The sequence below is a fragment of the Bos javanicus genome, chromosome 12, assembly GCF_032452875.1.
Source record: "Bos javanicus breed banteng chromosome 12, ARS-OSU_banteng_1.0, whole genome shotgun sequence".
Lineage (NCBI taxonomy): Eukaryota > Metazoa > Chordata > Mammalia > Artiodactyla > Bovidae > Bos > Bos javanicus.
The window spans coordinates 54,630,943-54,653,979 of NC_083879.1; the positions used below are offsets into that span (position 1 = coordinate 54,630,943).

At 38.8% G+C, this 23,037-nt stretch overlaps 1 protein-coding gene across 1 annotated transcript in view; it reads left to right on the forward strand.

The window, feature by feature from the left end:
• The window catches only part of NDFIP2 (Nedd4 family interacting protein 2), a 71,383-nt gene that overhangs the window by 37,343 nt on the left and 11,003 nt on the right, over positions 1 to 23,037 (forward strand). The window contains exons 3-5 of the mRNA XM_061435187.1: positions 3,269 to 3,402; positions 11,393 to 11,486; positions 21,501 to 21,625. Coding sequence (XP_061291171.1) covers positions 3,269 to 3,402; positions 11,393 to 11,486; positions 21,501 to 21,625 — 353 coding nt within the window. The remainder of the gene's footprint in view (positions 1 to 3,268; positions 3,403 to 11,392; positions 11,487 to 21,500; positions 21,626 to 23,037) is intronic.

Consider the following 23,037-nt stretch of genomic DNA (forward strand, 5'->3'; position numbering starts at 1 on the left):
ATTGCAGGCTTCCTTATTCACACATTTACTGGTTGAGGCAGGCTTCAGCTGGGGCCTCAGCTGAGGCTGTTGGCCAGAACAGCTATTGGTGGCCTCGTCTTGTGGTCTGGGCTCCTCTCTGAATGCAGGCTGGCTTCTAAGAACAAGCATTCTGAGAGAAAGCCAGATGGAACGGGTTACGTTGCCTCAAAAGTCACAGTGCAGGTTGTTAGAAGTGAGTCAGTCAGTTTAGTCTGTCTTCAGGATTATTGAAGAATTAGTCTCCGCCTCTTCATGGGAAGTGTTTCAAAGAGGAGACTGTGGTTTAAACCACCACAGCTATATACAGCCTCAGCCTCTTGGCCACCAGGCCTGCTTCTTTGACAGTCTTCCCTATTTCAGTAAATGGCTCCAGCAGGCCAGAAACTGGGGAGTCAGCCTTTTGGTATCTTATTATAAAATCATGTGGTTTTCTCCTTCAGTTTTTGTTGTCATGAAATATTTTATTAACATATTTCTTCTTGAAGCTAATCCATCCCTATATGCTTGGACTTTTTGTCATCATGTTCCAGTGTTTCCTGGATTTGAACTCATTAATATTTTAGTGTTTTTGCAGCTTTTTGCATGTGATCTGTAACTTTATGTACTGTCTTTTTGGTATGGAAAAAGCAGACTTTTGGAAAGCAAAGTTGAAAGCAAAATTTTATGAAAGCAACATAAAATGAATTGAGAAGCTTCTCATTTTTCTATGATGTATAGTAGTTTTGATAAAGTAGCATGGTATTTTTAAAGGTTAGGTGAATTTCAACTGTGAAACAAGTGAAGCCTGGTACTTAGATGTTCAGTTATTCTCACCATCTGTTTTGTGATTCCTGGTCTTTAAAATTTTTTCACCTGTGCTAAAAGGCCATCCCTGACTAATTGAGAGTAAAAACTGAATAATTCTATAATTTTGGGTCTCTGCTTAATGAAAGCTATTATACTATTTTTCTTTAGCTTTTTGGTCAATGTTATATTTTAGGTATGGACAGTGCCTGTTTTCTGTGGAGATTATGTTCTTCAGTAGGTCACTTTATGACTGTTTTTATAGATCTGAGCAACATCAGTTATAAAAGGTGACATTTGTATATAATGCTTCACTTTTTATGGAGTCCTCTAGAATACTGTTCTATTTTATCCCATAATAGCAAGTAATAGCATTGCTGGGTCAGCTTCATCGATGAGAACGTAGAACTTCATAGGACTTAAGTGATGTGCTTGAGGTTACACAACTTCCAAGAAGGAGGGCTACGGTTGGAACTCCCCAGACTTAACATTCTGTGGTTGAGAACCAACCTCTGCCTTAAAGAAGAGAAGAATAGGAAGTAAAATTGACAAGTGAAAATTAAAGATGCTTCTTCCCAACTTTTACCTGTTATTGTCAGAGGTATTTTTTCTATCGTGGATATTAAAACTTTTTAAAAACTTACATATATATATTTTTTTTTAATTAGAGAATAATTGCTTTACAATGCTACATATCTAGTTTTAAGGTAAAGGATCTCGTTACCTTGGATAATATATGCCAGTGTTCCAGGTTTTTAAATAAATATTTATTTATCTTATTTTTGACTGTGCTGAATCTTCATTGCTGCATGGGGGTTTTCTCTAGTTGCAGTGAGCAGGGGCTACTCTTCAGTGCGGTGTGTGGGCTTCTCATTGTCGTGTCGTCTCTTGTTGCAGAGCAAGCTCTAGGGTGCTTGGGCTTCAGTAGTTGTGGTACACAGGCTTAGTTGGCCCGAGGCATGTCGGATCTTTCTGGACCAGGGTTTGAACTTGTGTCCTCTGCAGTGCAAGGTGGATTCTTAACCACTAGACCACCAGGGAAGCCACCATTGTTTCAGTTTTAAAAGTTTATAATTTTAATGTTATTGCCTTAAACTTGATAATCATTGTTTTCTCTGAAGTTTTACTTCCACTTTAGTCTTCAGAACTAAAGAAATCTGTTTACTTGACTGTGCGCAGTGTTTTTATATCCTAGTAATAAGTCTCTTCTAAGAATTTGTGACTCTTGTGCCTTTTGTTGGATAATATTCAGTATTATGCTGCTACTCACCACTTCCTGTTATTAAGTTAAAAATTGCCTAACTTCAGACCCTTAGCTCTTATTGATAGCATTAAAAATACTTATTTTTAAAACCTATAGACATTAAACACAATAGGAAAAATTTTGCTGGAGTGTAGTGTGTTTTCATGTTGAAAATGCAAGAAAGTCTGATAAAGATAGGTAAAATTATAAACAATATAGAATATGTGAAAATGCTATCATTATAATGGAGGAAATCACAGAAGTAGTGTTAAACACTGTGGTATGTACTACTTTTAGAATCTGCCTATTATTTATGTCAGGAATTCTAGCACATCCTAGTCGACTGATTAACCTATGTGTATGATTTTACTTACACGAAAGTTGGCAATAAATGTTGCAGCTTAAAAAAAATAGTTTGTTGTAGTATACTTCTGGAGATCATATTTCAAAAATAGCTTAAAAATTGGGGAAGGACAAACTCTTCCAAAAAAAGAAAACCTAAGGAGCTAGGTAGATGCAGGGAAAATGGGAGAAGGGATAAGAGTGAAAAAAGAGTTAAAAAGCATTAATCTTTTAGCAAAGAGAAATACTGAGTTTGCTTAGGAGTTGCTAAAATTGACCCATGTAGAAAAATTAACGTCATGTATTAGCAGAACAAAGTTTTTGGAGTCCGGAAATTTCTGGGTTCTGCCACTTCTTGATTGTGTGATCCTGGGCAAATCACCTAACTTTTCTGAACCTCAGAGTTGCTGAGGTTAATGTATTTAGAAGTGGTATAGGAGGTGGCTAGTGCTATTTCAGTGTATATGTGGGGTTTTTTTGTTTTTTTTTAACTATCATTCGTGCTGTTTTTACTTTTTTTGACTGTGAGATGATGGGCAGATAAATTCTCTGAGCACAGCAAGTGGGCACACAGAGTATGTTCACATACGGTGAGTTTCTTACCTCTTTTGTGTTGCACACATTTTCAGAGTCTCCTTCTTGATGCTCTTGTTTTGTGTATCAGTCTCTGGATGATATTTATCAGTCCTTTCTCAATAAATCCAGGACTCCAAGAATATGATGTAGTAATAATTTATATGTTATACAGCTTATAATGTAGGACTACAAATAGCAGTGATCATCCTCTGGCATTCTGTAACTTGTTAAATTGTATTATGGTTATAAAAATGTCATTAGTTTGTTTTAATGGTTATCTTTTTTTAAAACCCTTTTCTTCAGATACAGAAGTTTACAGTGAGTTTTATCCTGTGCCGCCTCCTTACAGTGTTGCTACCTCTCTTCCCACGTACGATGAAGCTGAGAAAGCCAAAGCTGCTGCCTTGGCAGCTGCAGCAGCAGAAACATCTCAAAGAGTAAGACAGTGTTATCATTTCCTTTTGAGAATAATATCCAAGATAGTTCTCTGTGTCCTTTTTTTTTTTTTTTTTAGTATTTTCTGTACTGCTGCTCATTTGTGTCATCGTGTTTTGGCACTCTCTGAGTGAAATAATACCTTCTGCATTCCTTGACCCACCTCATTTCTGTTTCTTTTGGTCTTTTCCTGCACCCTGTCTCAGACTGTGGTCATCTAGGTGTTCTTTTTACCACTAATGTATCATTTTCTAAACTTGATTTCAGGCATCTCCTGCACTAAGACTCATCCCTCCCACCCTTCCCCCTGCCATCCCTCTGACTTCCTCATGCAAATTACCCCCACCCTGTTGACCTCTTCACTGTTAATGAAGTGTCTTTAGTGTCTTTATTTCCTTTCCTATGTAGTTTAGATTCTGTGGTCCATAATTATAATTATAAATCATTATTTTCTATTCATTTTTATAAATTAGCACAGCCAGTCCAGTGACTCTATGAGTGAACTCACAGTAGGTTAAAACACTCACAGGCAAGTCTGGGTTGGTCTCTTGTGGGCTTACTGCTCCTTTCTCCTGGGTCCTGGTGTGCATAAGGTTTTGTTTGTGCCTTCTAAGAGTCTGTTTCCCCAGTCCTGTGTAAGTTCTGGCAGCTCTGTGGTGGGGTTAATGGCAACCTCCTCCAAAAGGGTTTTGCCATACCCAGGTCTGCTACACCCAGAGCTCCTGCCCCTGCAGCAGGCCACTGCTGGCCCTGTACCTCCGCAGGAGACACTCAAACACTCAAAAGCAGGTCTGGCTCAGTCTCTGTGGGGTCTTCTGGTGAGGACAAGGTTTTGTTTGAGCCCTCCGAGCGTCTCTGGCAGGCATGGGTTTGATTCTAAACATGATTTTGCCCCTCCTACTATCTTGCTGGGGCTTCTCCTTTGCCCTTTGACAGGAAGTATCTCTTTTTAGTGTCTGAGGAGGCCTTACAAATGGTTGTCTAAGGAGGCCTTACAAATAGCTGAGAAAAGAAGAGAAGCTAAAGACAAAGGAGAAAAAGAAAGATATACCCATTTGAATGCAGAGTTCCAAAGAATAGCAAGGAGAGATAAGAAAGCCTTCCTCCGTGGTCAATGCAAAGAAATAGAGGAAAACAGTAGAAAGGGAAAGACCAGAGATCTCTTCAAGAAAATTAGAGATACCAAGGGGACATTTCATGCAAAGATGGGCACAATAAAGGAAAGAAATGGTGTGAACCTAACAGAAGCAGAGATATTAAGAAGAGGTGGCAAGAATACACAGAAGAACTATACAAAAAAGATCTTCTTGACCCAGATAACCACAATGGTGTGATAACTCACCTAGAGCCAGAGCCAGACATCCTGAAATGTGAAGTCAACTGGGCCTTAGGAAGCATCACTAGAAACAAAGCTAGTGTAGGTGATGGAATTCCAGTTGAGCTATTTCAAATCCTAAAAGATGATGCTGTGAAAGCACTGCGCTCAGTATGCCAGCAAATTTGAAGAACTCAGAAGTGGCCACAGGACTGGAAAAGGTCAGTTTTCATTCCAATCCCAAAGAAAGGCAATGCCAAAGAATGTTCAAACTACTGCACAGTTGCACTCATCTCACATGCTAGCAAAGTTATGCTCAAAATTCTCCAAGCCAGGCTTCAAGAATACATGAACTGTGAACTTGCAGATGTTCAAACTGGATTTAGAAAAGGCAGAGGAACCAGAGATGAAATTGCCAACATCCGTTGGATCATCGAAATAACAAGAGAGTTCCAGAAAAACATCTACTTCTGCTTTATTGACAATGCCAAAGCCTTTGACTGTGTGGATCACAACAGACTATGGAAAATTCTTCAAGAGATGGGAATACCAGATCTTACCTGCCCCCGAGACATGTGTATGCAGGTCAAGAAGCAACAGTTAGAACTGGACATGGAAAAACAGACTGGTTCCAAATCAGAAAAGGAGTACATTAAGTCTGTATGTTGTCACCCTGCTTATTTAACTTACGTGCAGAGTACATCATGAGAAACGCTGGGCTGGAAGAAGCACAAGCTGGAATCAAGATTGCTGGGAGAAATATCAATAACCTCAGATATGCAGATGATACCACCCTTATGGCAGAAGATGAAGAAAAGGTAAAGAGACTCTTGATGAAAGTGAAAGAAAAGAGTGAAAAAGTTGGCTTAAAACTCGACATTCAGAAAATGAAGATCATGGCATCCGGTCCCATCACTTCATGGCAAATAGATGGGGAAACAATGGAAATAGTGAGAGACTTTATTTTTTTTTTTGGCTCCAAAATCACTGCAGATGGTGACTGCAGCCGTGAAATTAAAGGACACTTGCTCCTTGGAAGAAAACCTATGATAAACCTAGACAGCATATTAAAGAACAGAGATACCACTTTGCCAACAAAAGTCTGTCTAGTCAAAGCTGTGGTTTTTCCAGTAGTCACTTACGGATGTTGAGAGTTGGACCATAAAGAAAGCTGAGTGCCAAAGAATTGATTCTTTCGAACTGTGGTGCTAGAGAAGACGCTTGAGAGTCCCTTGGACAGCAAGGAGACCCATCCAGTCAATCCTAAAGGAAATCAGTCCTGAATATTCATTGGAAGGACTGACGCTGAAGCTGAAACTCCAGTACTTTGGCCACCTGATGTGAAGAACTTACTGATTTGAAAAGACCCTGATGCTGGGAAAAATTGAAGGCAAGAGGAGAAGGGGACGATAGAGGATGAGATGGTTGGATGGCATCACCGACTCAATGGACATGAGTTTGAGTAAGCTCTGGGAGTTGGTGATGGACCAGGGAAGCCTGGTGTGCTGCAGTCCATGGGATTGAAAAGAATTGGACACAACTGAGCGATTGACCTGAACTGAACTGAACTGAGGTTAAAACACAAAGAAAGAATTTACCAGGCCTACAAACTTATGTTTGTCAACTCACTTTTTTTTTTTTTTCCTGTCCTTTGAACACATGCCACCCCAGAATTTGGGAATGATGCTCAAAGATTCCAGCACCCTTTCTCCCCCATCTTCCCTGTCTTAGTAATTGAGTCAGTGATAGATGCATATGTTATTTCCTGTTCTGGTAAAGGAGTGGCTATCTCGATAAAAGGGAATGAGATGTATGTATGCTATTGTTCTTCAGTCATGTAAAAAGTGGGGAATTACATTTTACCATGGCTGCAAGCAGGACTAGAGTTTGTTACCTTTTTTTCTTGCCTTAGACTTTAGAGGTGTCATTTCAAATCTTGGATTCATCCCCATTCTGTTCAGGAAAAGAACACAAAATATTATGTCATGGAGGAAAGCTGGAATGAGGTGAGGGGCCAAGGCGGGGAGGAACGTGTTTGTATGTGCAGCATTCTCACCCTGCCACCAACAGGCCAGCGCCCAACAAGTAGATTGTCTGATGGGTGAGCGGTCGGGTTTCTTTCATCAGTCACAACCGTCTCCACACCTCCTCCCACTCCCGTCCTCCAGCACACACAGAGTTAAACATCATCATAAGTAGTTTTGGGCACATAAGTAAAGATAGTAAACCGCAAATTTATTATTGATGCATTTTCTGTCTGAGAGTTAAGTAAGTTTCTATTAAGACCATGGCATAAAAATACTCAGTCAGTAAGGATATTTGATGTTGGGAGGAGAGAATTATAGAGCAGGAGGACAGATCTGTAAGGTGTGGAGTTTTTATTAGTGCATGTGTGTTTATGTACGCGTTTGTATATACATGCACACACTCTCTTGGTGACATGGGACAGTGGCTCCTTTTCTCAGAGAATGTCTCCCTGGGAACTTTGGAAATGGTAAAGGTCTTTAGGGCTTTCCTGGTGGCTCAGATGGTAAAGAATCTGCCTGCAGTGCAGGAGACCCAGGTTCGATCTCTGGGTTGGGAAGATCCCCTAGAGAAAGGGATGGGTACCAACTCCAGTAAAGAATGTTAAGGACCTTACGTCCTCTGTTGCCCTAACTTCCACTCTATTGGATCAAAACTAAAGAGAAAGTAGGAGTCATTAAGTCTTGTTCTCTGTGTCTTGAGATAGAAGTAATTTTACCTTTTGGAGAGAAAACTGAAGTGTTACTGTTAGAACCCCTCACTGTCGTCATTTCCAGTGTCTTGTTTTAGAAAGTAATTTGATTCTCTGCCTGAATTGGAATATGCCCATAAAGAAAAGTTTTCTGTTTTTACTTGTTTCTGAGACCATTTTAACTCTAGCTTACGAAGATTGTGGAAAATTTTATGGAAAGTAGAAACAGAGTTGTACAAAGAAACTAACTTTGACCCTTGTAAAAAATCTTTCAAATTTGTCTGTTTCTGTCCCCCTGCTCCAGCACCCTCTGTCTGCAGCTTATCATCGAGTATGAGTTTCTATACCTGATTCGGATAAAAAACTGATCTGATTAGCACTTGAGTACTTCAGTTGTAAATAAATCTCAACTGGATTAACTGAAAGTTTATTTCTTAAACCCAGTTTCATTGGGGGAATGTAGGTAGTCAGGACACTTGGAAACAATTTTCTGCTGTTTCTTATTTTTATTGTGTAGGGTTGCAGGTATGATTATGTGATGACTCAGTAGATTTACTGAAATGCATTATCCATTTTTAATATTTCTATGAAAAATAGAAAGAACTAAACAGCCTCCTCATGAAAGTGAAAAGGGAGAGTGAAAAAATTGGCTTAAAGCTCAGCATTCAGAAAACTAAGATCATGGCATCTGGTCCCATCACTTCGTGGCAAATAGATGGGGAAACAGTGGCTGACTTTATTTTTCTGGGCTCCAAAATCACTGCAGATGGTGATGGCAGCCATGAAATTAAAAGATGCTTACTCTTTGGAAGGAAAGTTATGACCAACCTAGACAGCATATTAAAAAAGCAGAGACATTACTTTGTCAACAAAGGTCCGTCTAGTCAAGGCTATGGTTTTCCACTGGCCATGTATGGATGTGAAGGTTGGACTGTGAAGACATCTGAGCACTGAAGAATTGATGCTTTTGAACTGTAGTGTTGGAGAAGACTCTTGAGAGTCCCTTGTACTGCAGGGAGATCCAACAAGTCCATCCTAAAGGAAATCAGTCCTGGGTGTTCATTGGTAGGACTGATGTTGAAGCTGAAATTCCAGTACTTTGGCCACCTGATGCAAAGAGCTGACTCATTGGAAAAGACCCTGATGCTGGGAAAAATTGAGGGCAGGAGGAGAAGGGGACGACAGAGGATGAGATGGTTGGATGGCATTACCGACTCAATGGACATGGGTTTGGGTGGACTCTGGGAGTTGGTGATGGACAGGGAGGCCTGGCGTGCAGTGGTTCATGGAGTTGTAAAGAGTTGGACATGACTGAGTGACTGAACTGAACTGAACTGATGAAAAATATTTGAATTTCACATAATTCACTTTATAAAACTTTTAAACATGGCTTGCCACTTAGTCTCATCTTATAAGAATATAGTGGATAGGATTCATTTTTTTGTACCTTGTTTAAAATTCTATGTGAGTACAATTTTGACACAAAAGCTAGCACTTGATAAATTATGCACAACCCCAAGACTGTTTCTAATACCTAGCTATTACCTAGCACATCCTTGGTGTTTAAGAAATAACAGTTAATTAAGTTAATGAATACTTTCTTTAAAATAGCCAGTGTGGGAAATTAGAAAAAATACTATTGTTGTCCTAAGACAGCTGTTTGTTTTAAATTTTTTCTTAAAAAGTCTTCTAAGTCTGTGTTTAATGTAATTGAAATTATTGTGTAGCTTCCATCTTTCATTTTTTAAAGCATTTTATGTATTTTCTGTTATGTTAATGGTTGAGTGAGATTCCATGGAATCAATATACTCTAATATAGGGCCCATTCCTCTTTAGTGAACAGTTAGAATCTTTTCAAGAGTGTGTTTTCCAGTGTTAATGTTGTAAAGGATATCTTTGTGTATATGTCACCTATCTTTGTAAAAATGATGTCCCTATGGTAAAATCTCTTGGACTGGACTGGTGTTTCAGAAGAATATGAAATATTTTGTGCTTGCCATTATATTGATAGTGTGTTTTTGGAGCTCCTACTATGCTTTAGTGTTTATTTTCTTGAATTAGCTTAAAATGATACAAAATTTATTAATATGTATTTAATCATTGCTAGTGATTACACTGACCATCAGAAGATTGCCTTGGATATAGGATTGCAGAGTTTAAGGGATCTTTTTGCCTAAATAATGAGCAGTATGGTTTTGAAAATCTTTTTCCTTCAGGAAAGCAATATATATAGTGAGACAGCCATGCTTGGATGGAAAGAACGTTGGTATCCTGGGTTCAAGTCCTGCCTTGACCTAGCTAATTATGTGATCTTGGACAGGGTACTTAGCTTCTCTGAGCTCTGTCTGTACCAACACAAAGTTGAAACAAAACATCCAGGAGAGATTACGTGTATGTAACATGGAGATAATATATTTGTAGATCAGATCATGTCACTTATTTGTTAAAAGTTCTGTGAGACCTCCTAGTTCACTCAGTAAAACTCTGGGTCCTTTCGTGGACTCTGGCATTTCTTCCTGTTTGCTCTCATTGGTTTCAACCATGTCAGCTTCCTTGCTATTTCTGTAACATGCCAGGTCTGATTCTATCTTAGGACCTTGGCACTGGCTTGTCCCTCTGCCTGAAACACTGCTCTATGAGATATCTGTATAGCCACCGTACCTTACCTCTCCTTTCGATGTATAATAATTTGTTTCATTGGTCTCAGAATTATCACTGGTCTGAGATTTTACCCTACTTGCAAGCTGTCTAATTAGCTTGTCACAGTTTGGTGGATGCTCACAGAAGACATCAGACAGAAACTTTATTATTCACAGCAGCAGTAGTAGTCAGAGTATTATCATTTGCTCACCAGTTTCCCGAGCTTCAGGTCCCACAGGGCAGCTCAAACAAGGCCAGCAATGTCTCCAGTTGCAGTGTGGAACCCTGAGTTTAGGGGAACCCAATATTTTCTAATGGTCAGTAAGCACAACTGCCTCTCTGCTCTGGTGAAAGTCACTCAGTCATGTCTGACTGTTCGTGACCCCATGAACTGTATAGTCCAGGAATTCTCCAGGCCAGAATACTGGAGTGGGTAGCCTTTGCCTTCTCCAGGGGATCTTCCCAACCCAGGGATCGAACCCAGGTCTCCTGCATTGCAGGCGGATTCTTTACCAGCTGAGCCACCAGGGAAGCCCAAGAGTACTGGAGTGGGTAGCCGATCCCTTCTCCAGGGGATCTTCCAGACTCTGGAATGGAACTGGGGTCTCCTGCATTGCATGCAGATTATTTACCAACTGAGCTACCAGGGAGCCCTGCTCTGGAGAGAGATACTGTTTGTCTGACTCAAAGCTGTATACTATATAAACATCCTTGAAAAGATAATACACAGCCAGTGCCTCTACCTGGAAGATGTAGAAACATCAAAGACTCACAGATAATTGTCTCCTGACAGTAGCCCACTACTGATGGGCATTTATATTTTGTCTGATTTTTTACCTTTATTAACATTGCTGCAGTGAATTGTCTTTAATACATCATTTCTTACAAGTGGTTTTCAAGAGCTGCAGTTACTGTGTCAAAGGATGTATACATTTTAATTTTTGATAAATATTGCCAGATTGCCAACCATGGAGTTTGTATCAGAGTTCACTGTTGATTATGAAAAATCCTTTCTCACTTTGACACTAAGGTAGCAGTGTCACATCTTTCTTTTGTGATGATATTTTCATTAATACAGTGTTACTCAGTTTTTACCTTTTTTGTGTTCTCTTTCAAAGTTACTCTTTTCAAGGGTGCCCATGGAAACTAATAACTACTGACATTTTTTGAGTACTTATTATGTGCCAGACATTGTATCATTTCATTTTGCTTATACATTACATTGAGGACATTAGACTTTATTTAAATTTTTATCTTTTCACTTAAGGTAATAAAGTTGTAATTAGTTTAGTGAACTAATCTAATGGTGAATTTTTTACAGATTCAAGAGGAAGAGTGTCCACCAAGAGATGACTTCAATGACCCAGACCAGCTCAGAGTGGGTAATGATGGGATTTTCATGCTGGCATTTTTCAGTAAGTAATATTTCATTTCCAGACCTTTTTCTTGCAGGTGTTAGTTGTCTGTGTATTTAATGTGGGCAGTGAAGGAAGACAAGTATTGTCAGTGTGTGTTACATTGTTTAAAATGTAAATTGCTCTTGATATTGAACTAACTGATCATATGTTATGATGCAAGTCCTTGAATTTGTTCAGCACCTAGCAGGTAACTTTATATTGCAGTTATTATGCTGGATGCTTACTATATAGAGATGCATATAAGCATATTGAAAGCTAGATATGTTTTTGTATGTGAAATTCTACATGTCCATTTGGGGCCATAGGAATATGTATAATGAAATGGTAAATTCTGTTTTTGGAACAGAGAACATCCACTTGAGTGTCTTAAAACAGGAGGTAGTCTGGGCAAATGGGACAGTGTGATTTGAGACATAGAAATATGAGTTTGTCCTATTTGTGGAGAATGGCGAATCACTAGAAGACCAGAAACCTGAGTAATAGTTATTTTAACATTTTGCAACATTCTTAATTTAGCATTGGACTTTATAAAGTAGATTATGCTTTAAGAAGACTTCATTATAGTCTTCATTATTCCAATTCCTAACTCAGGAATTGGCACATAGTACACTCAGTAAATAATAATATGACACTCAAACTGTTTAAATTACTAAAATAATTCTTAGATTTATCAGATTTAATAGGATAAGTAAATTTATCAGATTATGATAGGGTTAATTTCTGCCCTCAACTAGTTAAGTGATCAAGCTTTCATACCTTCTTTGATAGCATGCTGACTTAATGTATTTCAACTGTATAGTTAATTTTAATAATAAAACTGAGGAATGTTTTACCTAAAGTACCACATTCAACTTTAATAATAGGCAGTATGGAAAATACATACTTCCCGAGTTGAGTTACTTCTGAGTCTAAAAATTCAGTTACCTTTTCCTCCATTTTGAAATGGTTTCTTGCTTCTTTTCTTTCTTGCATTTCATCTTCTGAAGAATGGAAGTATCAGAAGTATGTGGGTGGATGTGCATACAGTTATATTTTCCTCTTCAGATTTACTAAATTATATTCAGGTTGGCAATCAGATAATGTATATGCAATATTTATATCTTGTGGTTTTAGTTACAATTTGTCATTAGATATGTTAAGTACGGGACTTGCCTGGTGGCTCAAAGGGTAAAGAATCTGCCTGCAATGCAGGAGACCTGGGTTTGATCCCTGGGTTGGGAAGATCCCCTGGAAGGGAACAGCTGCCCCACTCTAGTATTCTTACCTGGAGAATTTCATGGACAGAGGAACCTGGTGGACTACAATCCTTGGGGTTGCAAACAGTCGAACACGACTGAGTGATTAATGCACACATGTTTAGTATGATGAAAAAGAAAATCACACTTTGGCTACAAAATAATTCTTCTTTGTACTATTAGTCTAGTAAACCTTAATTTTTTTCTTAGTTCACCTGGTAATTCTTTATATTAATAACAGCCTTCCCACATATTTTATTTACAAAAAGAGTAGCGTAAACATTAATTCCTTTCATGGTTGTCTTTTAAGAAATCTTAATTGGTAAAGGAAGAATTTAAATTTATTATAATTACTTGTAGTACAAATACCTGTTTCTTACAAATAAAAACATGTTATTTGACACCATCTAATTATTTGACTTGAGCTTAGTTATCATCTCTGCATTTCTGTATTTCACTTAACTGTGCTATCTTCTTCTCAATCTGTGTTTTTAGGTCTGAAAGCATTTTCCTGATACACCAGTGTTGTAAATGCACAGTAACGTAGGCACTTGGTTGGCTCTGTTTTTGGTCAGTGGTGGTATATTAATCAATATGAATGTAAATGTTTACATTTAATGTGTTAATGTGAATTATCTGCCTATTATTACAGTTTTCCTAAATTAAATTTATACAATTTATATCTTTATGCTTCCTATTAGAATAGGAATCTTTGTAGACAAATACTGCACTGATATTTTAAGAGTAAGATTATATAAATTGTCACCTTCATTTCCTGATACATTCTTTGGGTAAAGGCCATAGGCCAGTGCTTCAGATTTATTTGTAGTCACTGCCATCTAGTGGCTGTCTACAAATTGCAACATGCTACATTTTCCACACACTAAACTATACAGTAGCTAGGCAATGGCAACCCACTCCAATACTCTTGCCTGGAATATCCCACGGACAGAGGTGCCTGGTAGGCTACAGGTCCTGGGGTCACAAAGAGTCGGACGTGACTGAGCAACTTTACTTTAACTTTTCACTTTCATGCACTGGAGAAGGAAATGACAACCCACTCCGGTATTCTTGCCTGGAGAATCCCAGGGTCAGAGGAGCCTGGTAGGCTGCCGTCTATGGGGTCGCACAGAGTCGGACATGACTGAAGCAACTTAACAGCAGCAGCTAGTTGAGCATGACTTAGCGTCTAAACAGCAACAAGCTATTGCTTAGATTCTGTTCTGCTGTCTATTTCTAAGGTCTGGAAATAGATTTTCTTTAACATGGTTTATAATTTAAACATTTCAGATTATATAAGTTGTGCAAATAAAACTAGTGATTTTCAGGAAGAATATTTCAATTTAAACCTTTTGTTGGTTTAATTTTACTTTCTCTGTTTTCACCATCCACAATTCAGTCTCTTACTACATGTAACCTTAAAGTTTACACGTAAATTTGGTAAGATAACTGCTTGCTCATGTTCAGAAAATGTAAAGAAAGAAATGTGTATATTCCCTGATGATGCTTTGCTTCTCATAATCCTTTGAAGTGTCACCGCTCTGAGCCTACTTTTAACAGATTTTCTCTCAAAGGGAATGAAATAGAAGTCAGTTATATGTCCGTTAGTTAAAAGCTAGAAATTAAGGTTTGGTTCATTGGATAAGTGACATTCTGTGGAAATTACTTGAACTCTCGTGCTTAAAAACGTAATCTATATTCTACTTAGAAAACTTTTTCTGAGGTTTGTCCTTTTGTACCATGTGTGAGTCTTCATATCAGCATGCTATCATAATAATTAATCACTTGGATTATTCCCATTTTAGATTTGAGGGAAACATAGTTAAAGAGATACTAGGTTATTTGTAAATTGGGCTTCCCTGGTGGCTTAGACGGTAAAGAGTCTGCGCTGCAGTGCTGGAGACTCGGGTTCAACCGCTGGTCATGAAGATCCCCTGGAGAAGGAAATGGCAACCCACTCCAGTATTCTTGCCTGGAAAATCCCATGGACGGAGGAGCCTGGCAAGCTACAGTCCATGGGGTCGCTAAGAGTCTCATACAGCTGGGCTACTTCACTTTCACTTTCAAGTAAGTTTAAAAAGAATTAGAAAGATGTTTTGAAATGTGAACTCTGATTTGTAAGAAATTCTTCCGGTTCCATTCTGCATTCCCACCAGCAGTGAATGAGTGTTCCTATTGCTCCGATCCTCATCAGCATTTGGTACTGAGAGTTTAAAAAATTTTAGAAATCTAATAGTTATGTGGTGGTATCTAGTTGTGGTCTAATTTGCATTTCCCCAATGATTAGTGATATTGAATATCTTTATTCAGTAAGTACTTTCAAGTACCTACCATGGATGAGTCATATAAACGATAGTTCTTAAAGAGGTTATCTGGGTACCACACATTGATTGCCTTGTTAGGCATCAGTGACTTACTCTCTTCATATAAAGCTAGGTTTTTATACAGCTTTGGGCTCATGTATTGTAATTGCATCTAGAAAGGGGAGATATATAAGAGTTGTAACTGTACCTTAAGAAACTCATAATATTTGTGAAGTATTAAATTTTATTGAATTTGTTCTGTTTATAAGGAAAATAATTTTTTGGTCATTTCATTACTTGTAGTTTATTGGAAATGTCTGAAAATTAATACATTGTTAGCTTCATGTTTTTCTCAACTGTTGATAGTTTAAATAAAGAGAATTGCATAAGGATGAGACAGATTTGCCTTTATGCAGTTCAGAATCAAGTATAGTAAAATCAGTTATTCTTTGGGTCTATTTGAAATGTGGTGCATTCATATATAATGAGGATTTTTCTTTGATAAAATTAATAAGTGCTTAATGTTAGTATTATATTGGTGTTCATTCATTTGTAATATTCACTTGTTTGTTTCCAGAGCAAGTATCAAATTGTTTAAAATTTAAACATTTTAAACTTTTCATTTTTGAAATAATTTCAAATTTAGGAAGAAAAATGCAGAAACAGTACAATTGGCATATAGCTTTCATCCAGCTTTTCCAAGTGTTAACATACATAACTTTAGTGATCAACATTGGGAAGTTAAATTAACATCATGAAATAACACTGACTAGTTTGTAGACCTTTTTCAGATTTTCCCAGCTGTCCCACGGATGTCTTTTTCTTGGTCTAGCATCTATTTTGGGATTACACATTGTATTGTGAAGTGAAGTCGCTCAGTTGTGTCTGACTCTTTGCAACCCCATGGACTGTAACCTACCAGGCTCCTCTGTCCATGGGATTTTCCAGGCAAGAATCCTGGAGTGGGGTGCCATTTCCTTCTCCAGGAGACCTTCCCGACCCAGGGATTGAACCCAGGTCTCCTGCATCGTAGGCAGAGGCTTTACCATCTGAGCTACCAGGGAAGTCATTAGCCTCTGTGTTTCCATCATCTGCCTCAATCCAGAACAGTTTGTTAGTCTGTCTTTGTTTTGTAACAATTTTGATTCTTCTGTAGAATCCTGGTCAGTTATTTTGTGAAATGTCTTTCAATTTGGATTTAGCTAATGTTTCCATTAGATTCAGGTGGTACATTCGGCCCCACTTTGCATCGCCCGCCCACCCCCGCCCAAGAACACCACAGAAATACTGTGTTTTCAGTGCATCATATCAGAAGGCAATGATCTAGATACCTTATTACTGGGTATCTTATTACTAGAATTCTTATTACTAGTGATGTTAACTCTCATCAGGATAAGGTGGTGTCCGCCAGCTTTCTTCACTGTGGAGTTACTCTTTTCCCTTTATTATTAATACATATCTTGTGGCTATTGAAAATGTAAACGTGTAGCCATACTAGTTAATGGATAAACTATAGTATATAGTATTGCTTTCTGATTACCCAACAAATTCTTTGGGTAGGTAGAAGGTATATATATAAAATGATCAGTGTATACAGGTGTAAAAGACTTGGTTGCAAAAAAAAAAGAAAAAGACTTGGGTGCCACAGTCCTACCTACAACGCTTCTTACTTACCTTGTGACTTCGTGTGTGGAGCCTAACTGTTCTGAGTCGTAATTTGCCCTTCTGTGAAAGGGAATTAATTCTGGTCTCGGCCTTCTTCAAAGGCTAATGTAAGGGTCCCATGAGTTAGTATACGTGAAATGCCATGAATTATGAGTGCTGTTAAGAGCAGGTGGTGTTCTCCTTCCTCTCAGTTCCAGTAAGTCAGTTGATTGGCAGCCTTCTTTCAGATGCCATTCACCTGTGTAAACCTGCCTTATTTGCTCTTAAAAAAAAAAAGGACCGCAAGCGGAGAATTATAATTGGAGCAACACTAAGCATACTTTACCAACTTTCCTGTGCTAATTTTCCTACTTCCCTGTTATTTACTCCCCCAAATCTTACTTTTCCACAGGAGTATAGCTTATATGAACCTGTTGCTTCTCTGGGTTCCATCTTGGGCCTTGCTGTGTTGGGAATAGGTGACCGCCACCTTTTAAAAAAAAATTTTTTTGATTTATTTTGCTGTGCCGGGTCTTAGTTGCGACATGCAGGATCTTCAGTTTTCACTGCTGTCTGTGGGATCTTTTCATTTGTGGCGTGTGGATTTTTAATTGTGCTATGTGGGATCTAGTTCCCTAACCAGCCATCTGCAAGCCAGGAAGAGAACCCTCACCAGAAATGGAATTTTCTGACTCATTGATCTCAGACTTCTGATTGGAAGTGTGGAGTCAAAGCCACTTGACCGACCGGAAAGTCCCATCCCCTACACCTTTTAAGCTTCCTTATTTTGTTCTAGCTCTCTAGCGGAACATGCATGAATGAAGGTGGAGCTGAAAGAAAAGTATTCATGTCTTGTCTCTTAGGCATGTATTGATATCTGTTCATCTGTCTCTACTACACATTCTTTTATGGATTTTCCATACCTGAGGTTTAGTGTATGTTTATTAAATCCTTTTCCTGACGATTCAGACGTGTCTTAGCAGTACTCAACGTTTTGGCACCAGGGACCAGTTTCATGGAAGACAATTTTTCCACAGACCAGGGAGGAGGGGGCTGGTTTTGGGATGATTCGTGTGCATTGCATTTATTGTGTACTTTATTTCAACTGTGACATCAGCTCTACCTCAGATCATCAGGCATTAGATCCCAGAGGCTGGGGACCCTGTGAGGATCCAGAATGGAATGCTCTGCCCTTTCTGTACCTTAAAGACTTACTCATCTTTACTTTCTGTCTTATAGGCCAAAGGGCATAAAAAGTGAATCCATCTATGCTGCAGTAGTCACAGCTCTGTTTAACTAGTGCCTGTGTATGTGAGAGCAGTTAAAGGTGATTAAGTTACATGTTTGTCTGTTCAGGCTGCTGTAACAAAATATCACAGTCTAGGTGGCTTAAACAATGAAAATTTATTTTCTCACGGTTCTGGAAGCTAGAAGTCTGAGATCAGAGAGCCAGAAAACTTGGTTTCTGGTGAGGGTTCTCCTCCTGGCTTGCAGATGGCTGTCTTCTTGCAGTGTCCTCACATGGCCTCGCCTCTGCGTGTGTGCACAGAGAACTCTCTGCCATCTCTGCCTCTTCCTGTAGGGACACCAGTCCTGTTATATTACGGCTTTACCCTTATAACCTCAGGTACTCGTAACTCCCTCTCTGAAGGCCCTGTCTCTACATAAGTCACACTGGGGGGTTAGGACTTTAATCTACAAGTTTCGAGGCAAGTGCAGTTCAGTCAGTAACAAATTATATCACATGAGCACAGTTTATAGGAATTCATACTGCTGGTGGAGCCCATAAAAAAAACATGACACCTCATTAAGTACTTTTTCGTCCTTTTGAATCTTGTTCCTCTTTGGGGCACAATGATATGTCTAGTAGATAGTGGTAGGTCTGATTTTGAAGAAACTGGACAGTGTTTAAATGCTTTTTCCCCCCAAAGCTAAACATATACATGCTCAGTGGTACAAAAAAAATAACACTTTTGAAATATTTTGCTGTTTTGGATTTCTCTGTCAATGCTTCCTGTGTTTTGATATAGGAAGATACCTGTGACATGAGATACTTGCAAAATGATAGAATGTTCATAGCACACTGGGATGGGGTGCTCAGGACTGGAGGTGTCTGTCCTCTGCCCCAGACCTCTCCTGCCTGCCCTAAGGGTTGAGGAGAGAAATACCTCAGCTTGTCATTAGCACATATGTAGCAACCAGTTGGGAATCTCTGCTGCTGCTTGATAATGTCAGTTCTTTAAATAGATATGAAACTGGTTTTGTTATCTGCTTTCCCCACAGTTAACACAAATATTAGCCAGTTAGTTAGAGAGCTGCTATATGCAATAGATTATTCTAGAACGATGGAAATGTTCTATCTGTGTTGTCCAGTATGGTAGCTAAAATTAGAGAATAAACAAGCTTTATATAGTATAGCTTCCCTGGTGGCTCAGATGTAAAGGGTCTGCCTGCAGTGCCTGAGACCCAGGTTTGATCCCTGGGTCGGGAAGATCCCTGGAGGAGGACACGGCAACCCACTCTAGTATTCTTACCTGGAGAATCCCATGGACAGAGGAGCCTGGCAGACTACAGTCCATGGGGTTGCAGAGTTGGACACCACTGAGCGACTTCCACACTTCCACACTCTTTATTTATAGTAGTGTCTCCTGAAATGTTTTTGGCAGGAAAGATGGGGCCCACTCTAATGTGAAGAGATCGTTTTGTATGTATAGGGATGGTGGCAGACATTTTTTAGCAACCACCGTGTGCCAGGTGCTGTGCTAAGCTTTTTCATTCTCATTTAATCGTCTTATCAATCTCATGAAGTCGGTGCTTAAAGATCAGAGAACTGTGGCTCAACAGAAGTCAGCAGTGAGTCCAAGGTTGTATATCCAGTGAGTGAGTTGTGACTCACACACATCTCTTATTTCAAAATTGATTTTTCTGGCTATTGCATCACCATGTATTATAGCTTCCCATTAATGATCAAAAAGGTTGCATCTAGAAAGTTTTAGGAAGGAAGAAATGATAATAGTAGGGACATTCCCTCAAAGAAATAGCCATTTCATTTGAACTTACCTTAAAACATTTCCTCTAGGTCTTTAGAATTTTGAAAAACCAGAATTTCTCTAGGTAATTTACTTTATTCTCCCTGGGGCTTGGTTGGAGATATTTAGGGTGAGAGGATGAGCAGTGAACAAGACTTATGTTCAAGTTGGTCTTTAGTTTTATTATTATTATTGCTGCTATTATTGTGATATTGTTGATATCTTGAACATAAATATGGCACTCTGATTATATCTCAGGGACCTGGGATAGAATCGCAGGTCAGAATGCTTTATGCTACAAATAGTAGAAAACCCTCACTCAGCCATTGTAAATACATAGGAGACTGTCTCATAAAAGCAGAAGTCTCTGGATAAGCAGACCTCAGGCACAGACTTGCTCTGCTTTGCTTTCTTCTTCACCAAGACAACACACACACACATACATGCTCACATGCACACAAACCCACCCACCCACCATCTAACCATCCACCCCTCCACAATCCACCCCAGCAGACTTAGAATGGTGGTTTAGTTCTCAGGCTGATAGCAGGATCATGGCAACAGTTTCAGGTATGATGATTAAATGTGACATCCAGTGGAAGAAGAAGGGCCTCTACTTTTTCTTCTTCTTCCTTTTTTTAAAGCTTTTATTGTAGAAATTCTCAAACTGGATGAGAGTAAATTAAACATCTCTGTAGGATTTCCTTGGTGGTCTAGTGGTTAAGACTCAGTCTTCCAGTGCAAGGGGGTGCAGGGTTTAATCCCTGGTTGGAGAACTAAGATCCCATATGCTTTAAGAAGTGGCCAAAAATTTAAAATAAGCACACACAACATTGTAAATCAAGTCTATTTCAGTTAAAAAAATTAAAGCATCTGCATATCCATCACCCAGCTTCAATAATGATCAATTTAGAGCTCCTATCATGTAGCCTAAATTCCATCCTCTCTCTCCTTGCTGTGTTTTTAAGAATGTTTTTCAGAAGTCCTATTTACAAAATAAAATCACTGGCAGGGGATTTGGGCCTCTTGTGATTTTCCCAGACTACTCAGGACTCACCTTTGGGGGCTAAGTATGGAGTCCAGCCACCCGTTAAATGCAGGCTGTAGAAGTGGGTGGGTTCCTGGGAAGGGGAATCACAGGTTTTGTTAGGTAGGAGGAGGCTGTGAACAATATTTGCTCCTGGAACATTAGTATAATTTATTTATTATTAAAATACATACTTTATTCAGCTCATCTTTAATACTGCTTTTTTAAAAAGCCGATTTGGTCGGCTGGTGTCTTAGACTAGACTTTTTGGGTAGGATTGCATGCCAGCCACTTTGTGACTTAATTTTTAACTGGTTTAAAATTACAATTTCATCTTTTGGGTTGTAAGCTCTAAGGTATTGATTCTTGTTGACCAAACTGACAAGAAACCAAGCTTACCCATTTGTTAATGGATGGTAAACAACTAAATAGTTTGAAAAAGGTAGACTACAGTCTGTAAGGAAGACTTAATTAATACAGAGTTAAAAGAAAGAGAACTGCTATTTCCATTGAGCAGTGCAGTATTATTTATATTCCACGAAGTAGTAGTGGCGTTAGTCGCTCAGTCATGTCCTACTCTTTGAGATGATGACCTGTAGCCTGCTAGGCTTCTCTGTACATGGAATTCCAGGCAAGAATACTGGAGTGTGTTGCCATGCCTTTCTCCAAGGGATCTTCCCAACCCAGGGATCAAACTCAGGTCTTCTGAATTAGGTCTCTGTTCATTTGTTTCCAGTGTCGTCTTTTAAAAGAATTATTTCTCTTGCTTTCAGTGGCATTTATTTTCAACTGGCTTGGATTTTGTTTATCCTTCTGTATCACCAACACCATCGCTGGAAGGTATGGTGCCATCTGTGGATTTGGCCTTTCATTGATCAAATGGATCCTTATTGTCAGGGTGAGTGTCTTGATAGCCTCTACCACTTTTATCGCTAAAATTAAAGTACATGAAATTTCCTGTGTGATTCGTAAATGTTCATTTTGTGTATTTTGTGTATATGATTTCAATTATTTTGAGACTTAATTCTTAACTTCTATCCTTAGTTATCATAGTGATCTCTGTGGTGTGAACATTTTCTGACTATATTGTATGAGAACTTGTTAGTATGTGGAAAGAACTTTGAAATCAGATAAATTTGAGTTTGAATCTCATCATTTTTATATCATTGTTCTGACTTTTAAGTTTTTAAATTGTTCAGAGCGTTAGTTTCTTCATAATAGATAATAGGTGCCTTTCAGTATTTTTGTGAGGTAAGAACAGGACATATTTTGAGTGCCTTGCCCAGTTACTGCACAAGTGTATGTGCTCAGTGAATCATGGCTGCCACTATTGTGATAAAGCATAGGTCTGCCTGGAATTAGTTAAGACGTAAACATTTCCATTGGCTAGTGAAATTATCATGGATTTAAATATTCTCTTACTGAGCCACTGGGAAGGCCCCAAAAAGTAAAAGTACACGCCTTTAAGGTAGTTATTAGAACTCATCTTTTCCTTTATCGGCTTCCCTGATAGCTCAGTTGGTAAAGAATCTGCCTGCAGTGCAGGAGACCCTGGTTCGATTCCTGGGTTGGGAAGATCTGCTGGAGAAGGGATAGGCTACCCACTCCAGTATTCTTGGGCTTCCCTTGTGACTCAGCTGGTAAAGAATCTCCCTGCAATGTGGGAGACCTGGGTTCAACCCCTATGTTCCTTCTAAGCCTTTCTTCTCATTTTCCAGTTGTTCCTGGAAATCACCCTGTCTCCCTCATGTTGTTTACAAAATGATGTGTAGGGAGATAACAGTAAGTTCTTACCTTTCTCCCATCTCAGCAAAAAAATAAAATTTTTGTAACCATTGCACAGGTAGTACTATTGTTAGCATAACCTTCCCCCGCTCTTTTCCTTTGCCTCCTGAAGGCCCCTTTGGCTCGTTTTTACAAGGATTTTCCCCTGGTTTCTTCAGCTAGGAAAGTGGCTTTGTTAATTAGTTACTCTTATTAAAAGTAACCCACACATATAAATGCTATATACAATTAATAAAATATATACTTTCCACAAATCATGGTTATTTAAACAATGACTTCAAATTGAATGAGTCAAGTCCTCCTGAAATTTTCAGTAGAACCACATACTAATATGTCAGCTTCAGTGCTTCAGACACTTCATTTACGCACCTACATTATCAAATATCTTAAGAAAATCACCCATTAAAAAAAATATTAAAACTGAATTTTATGTGTTTTTTCATTAATTTTAAACTTACTATATTACTTCCCAGGGTTTCAGTAATCTTGTCAGACCGTGTTTCTGTTCAGACCAGATTATAGGCT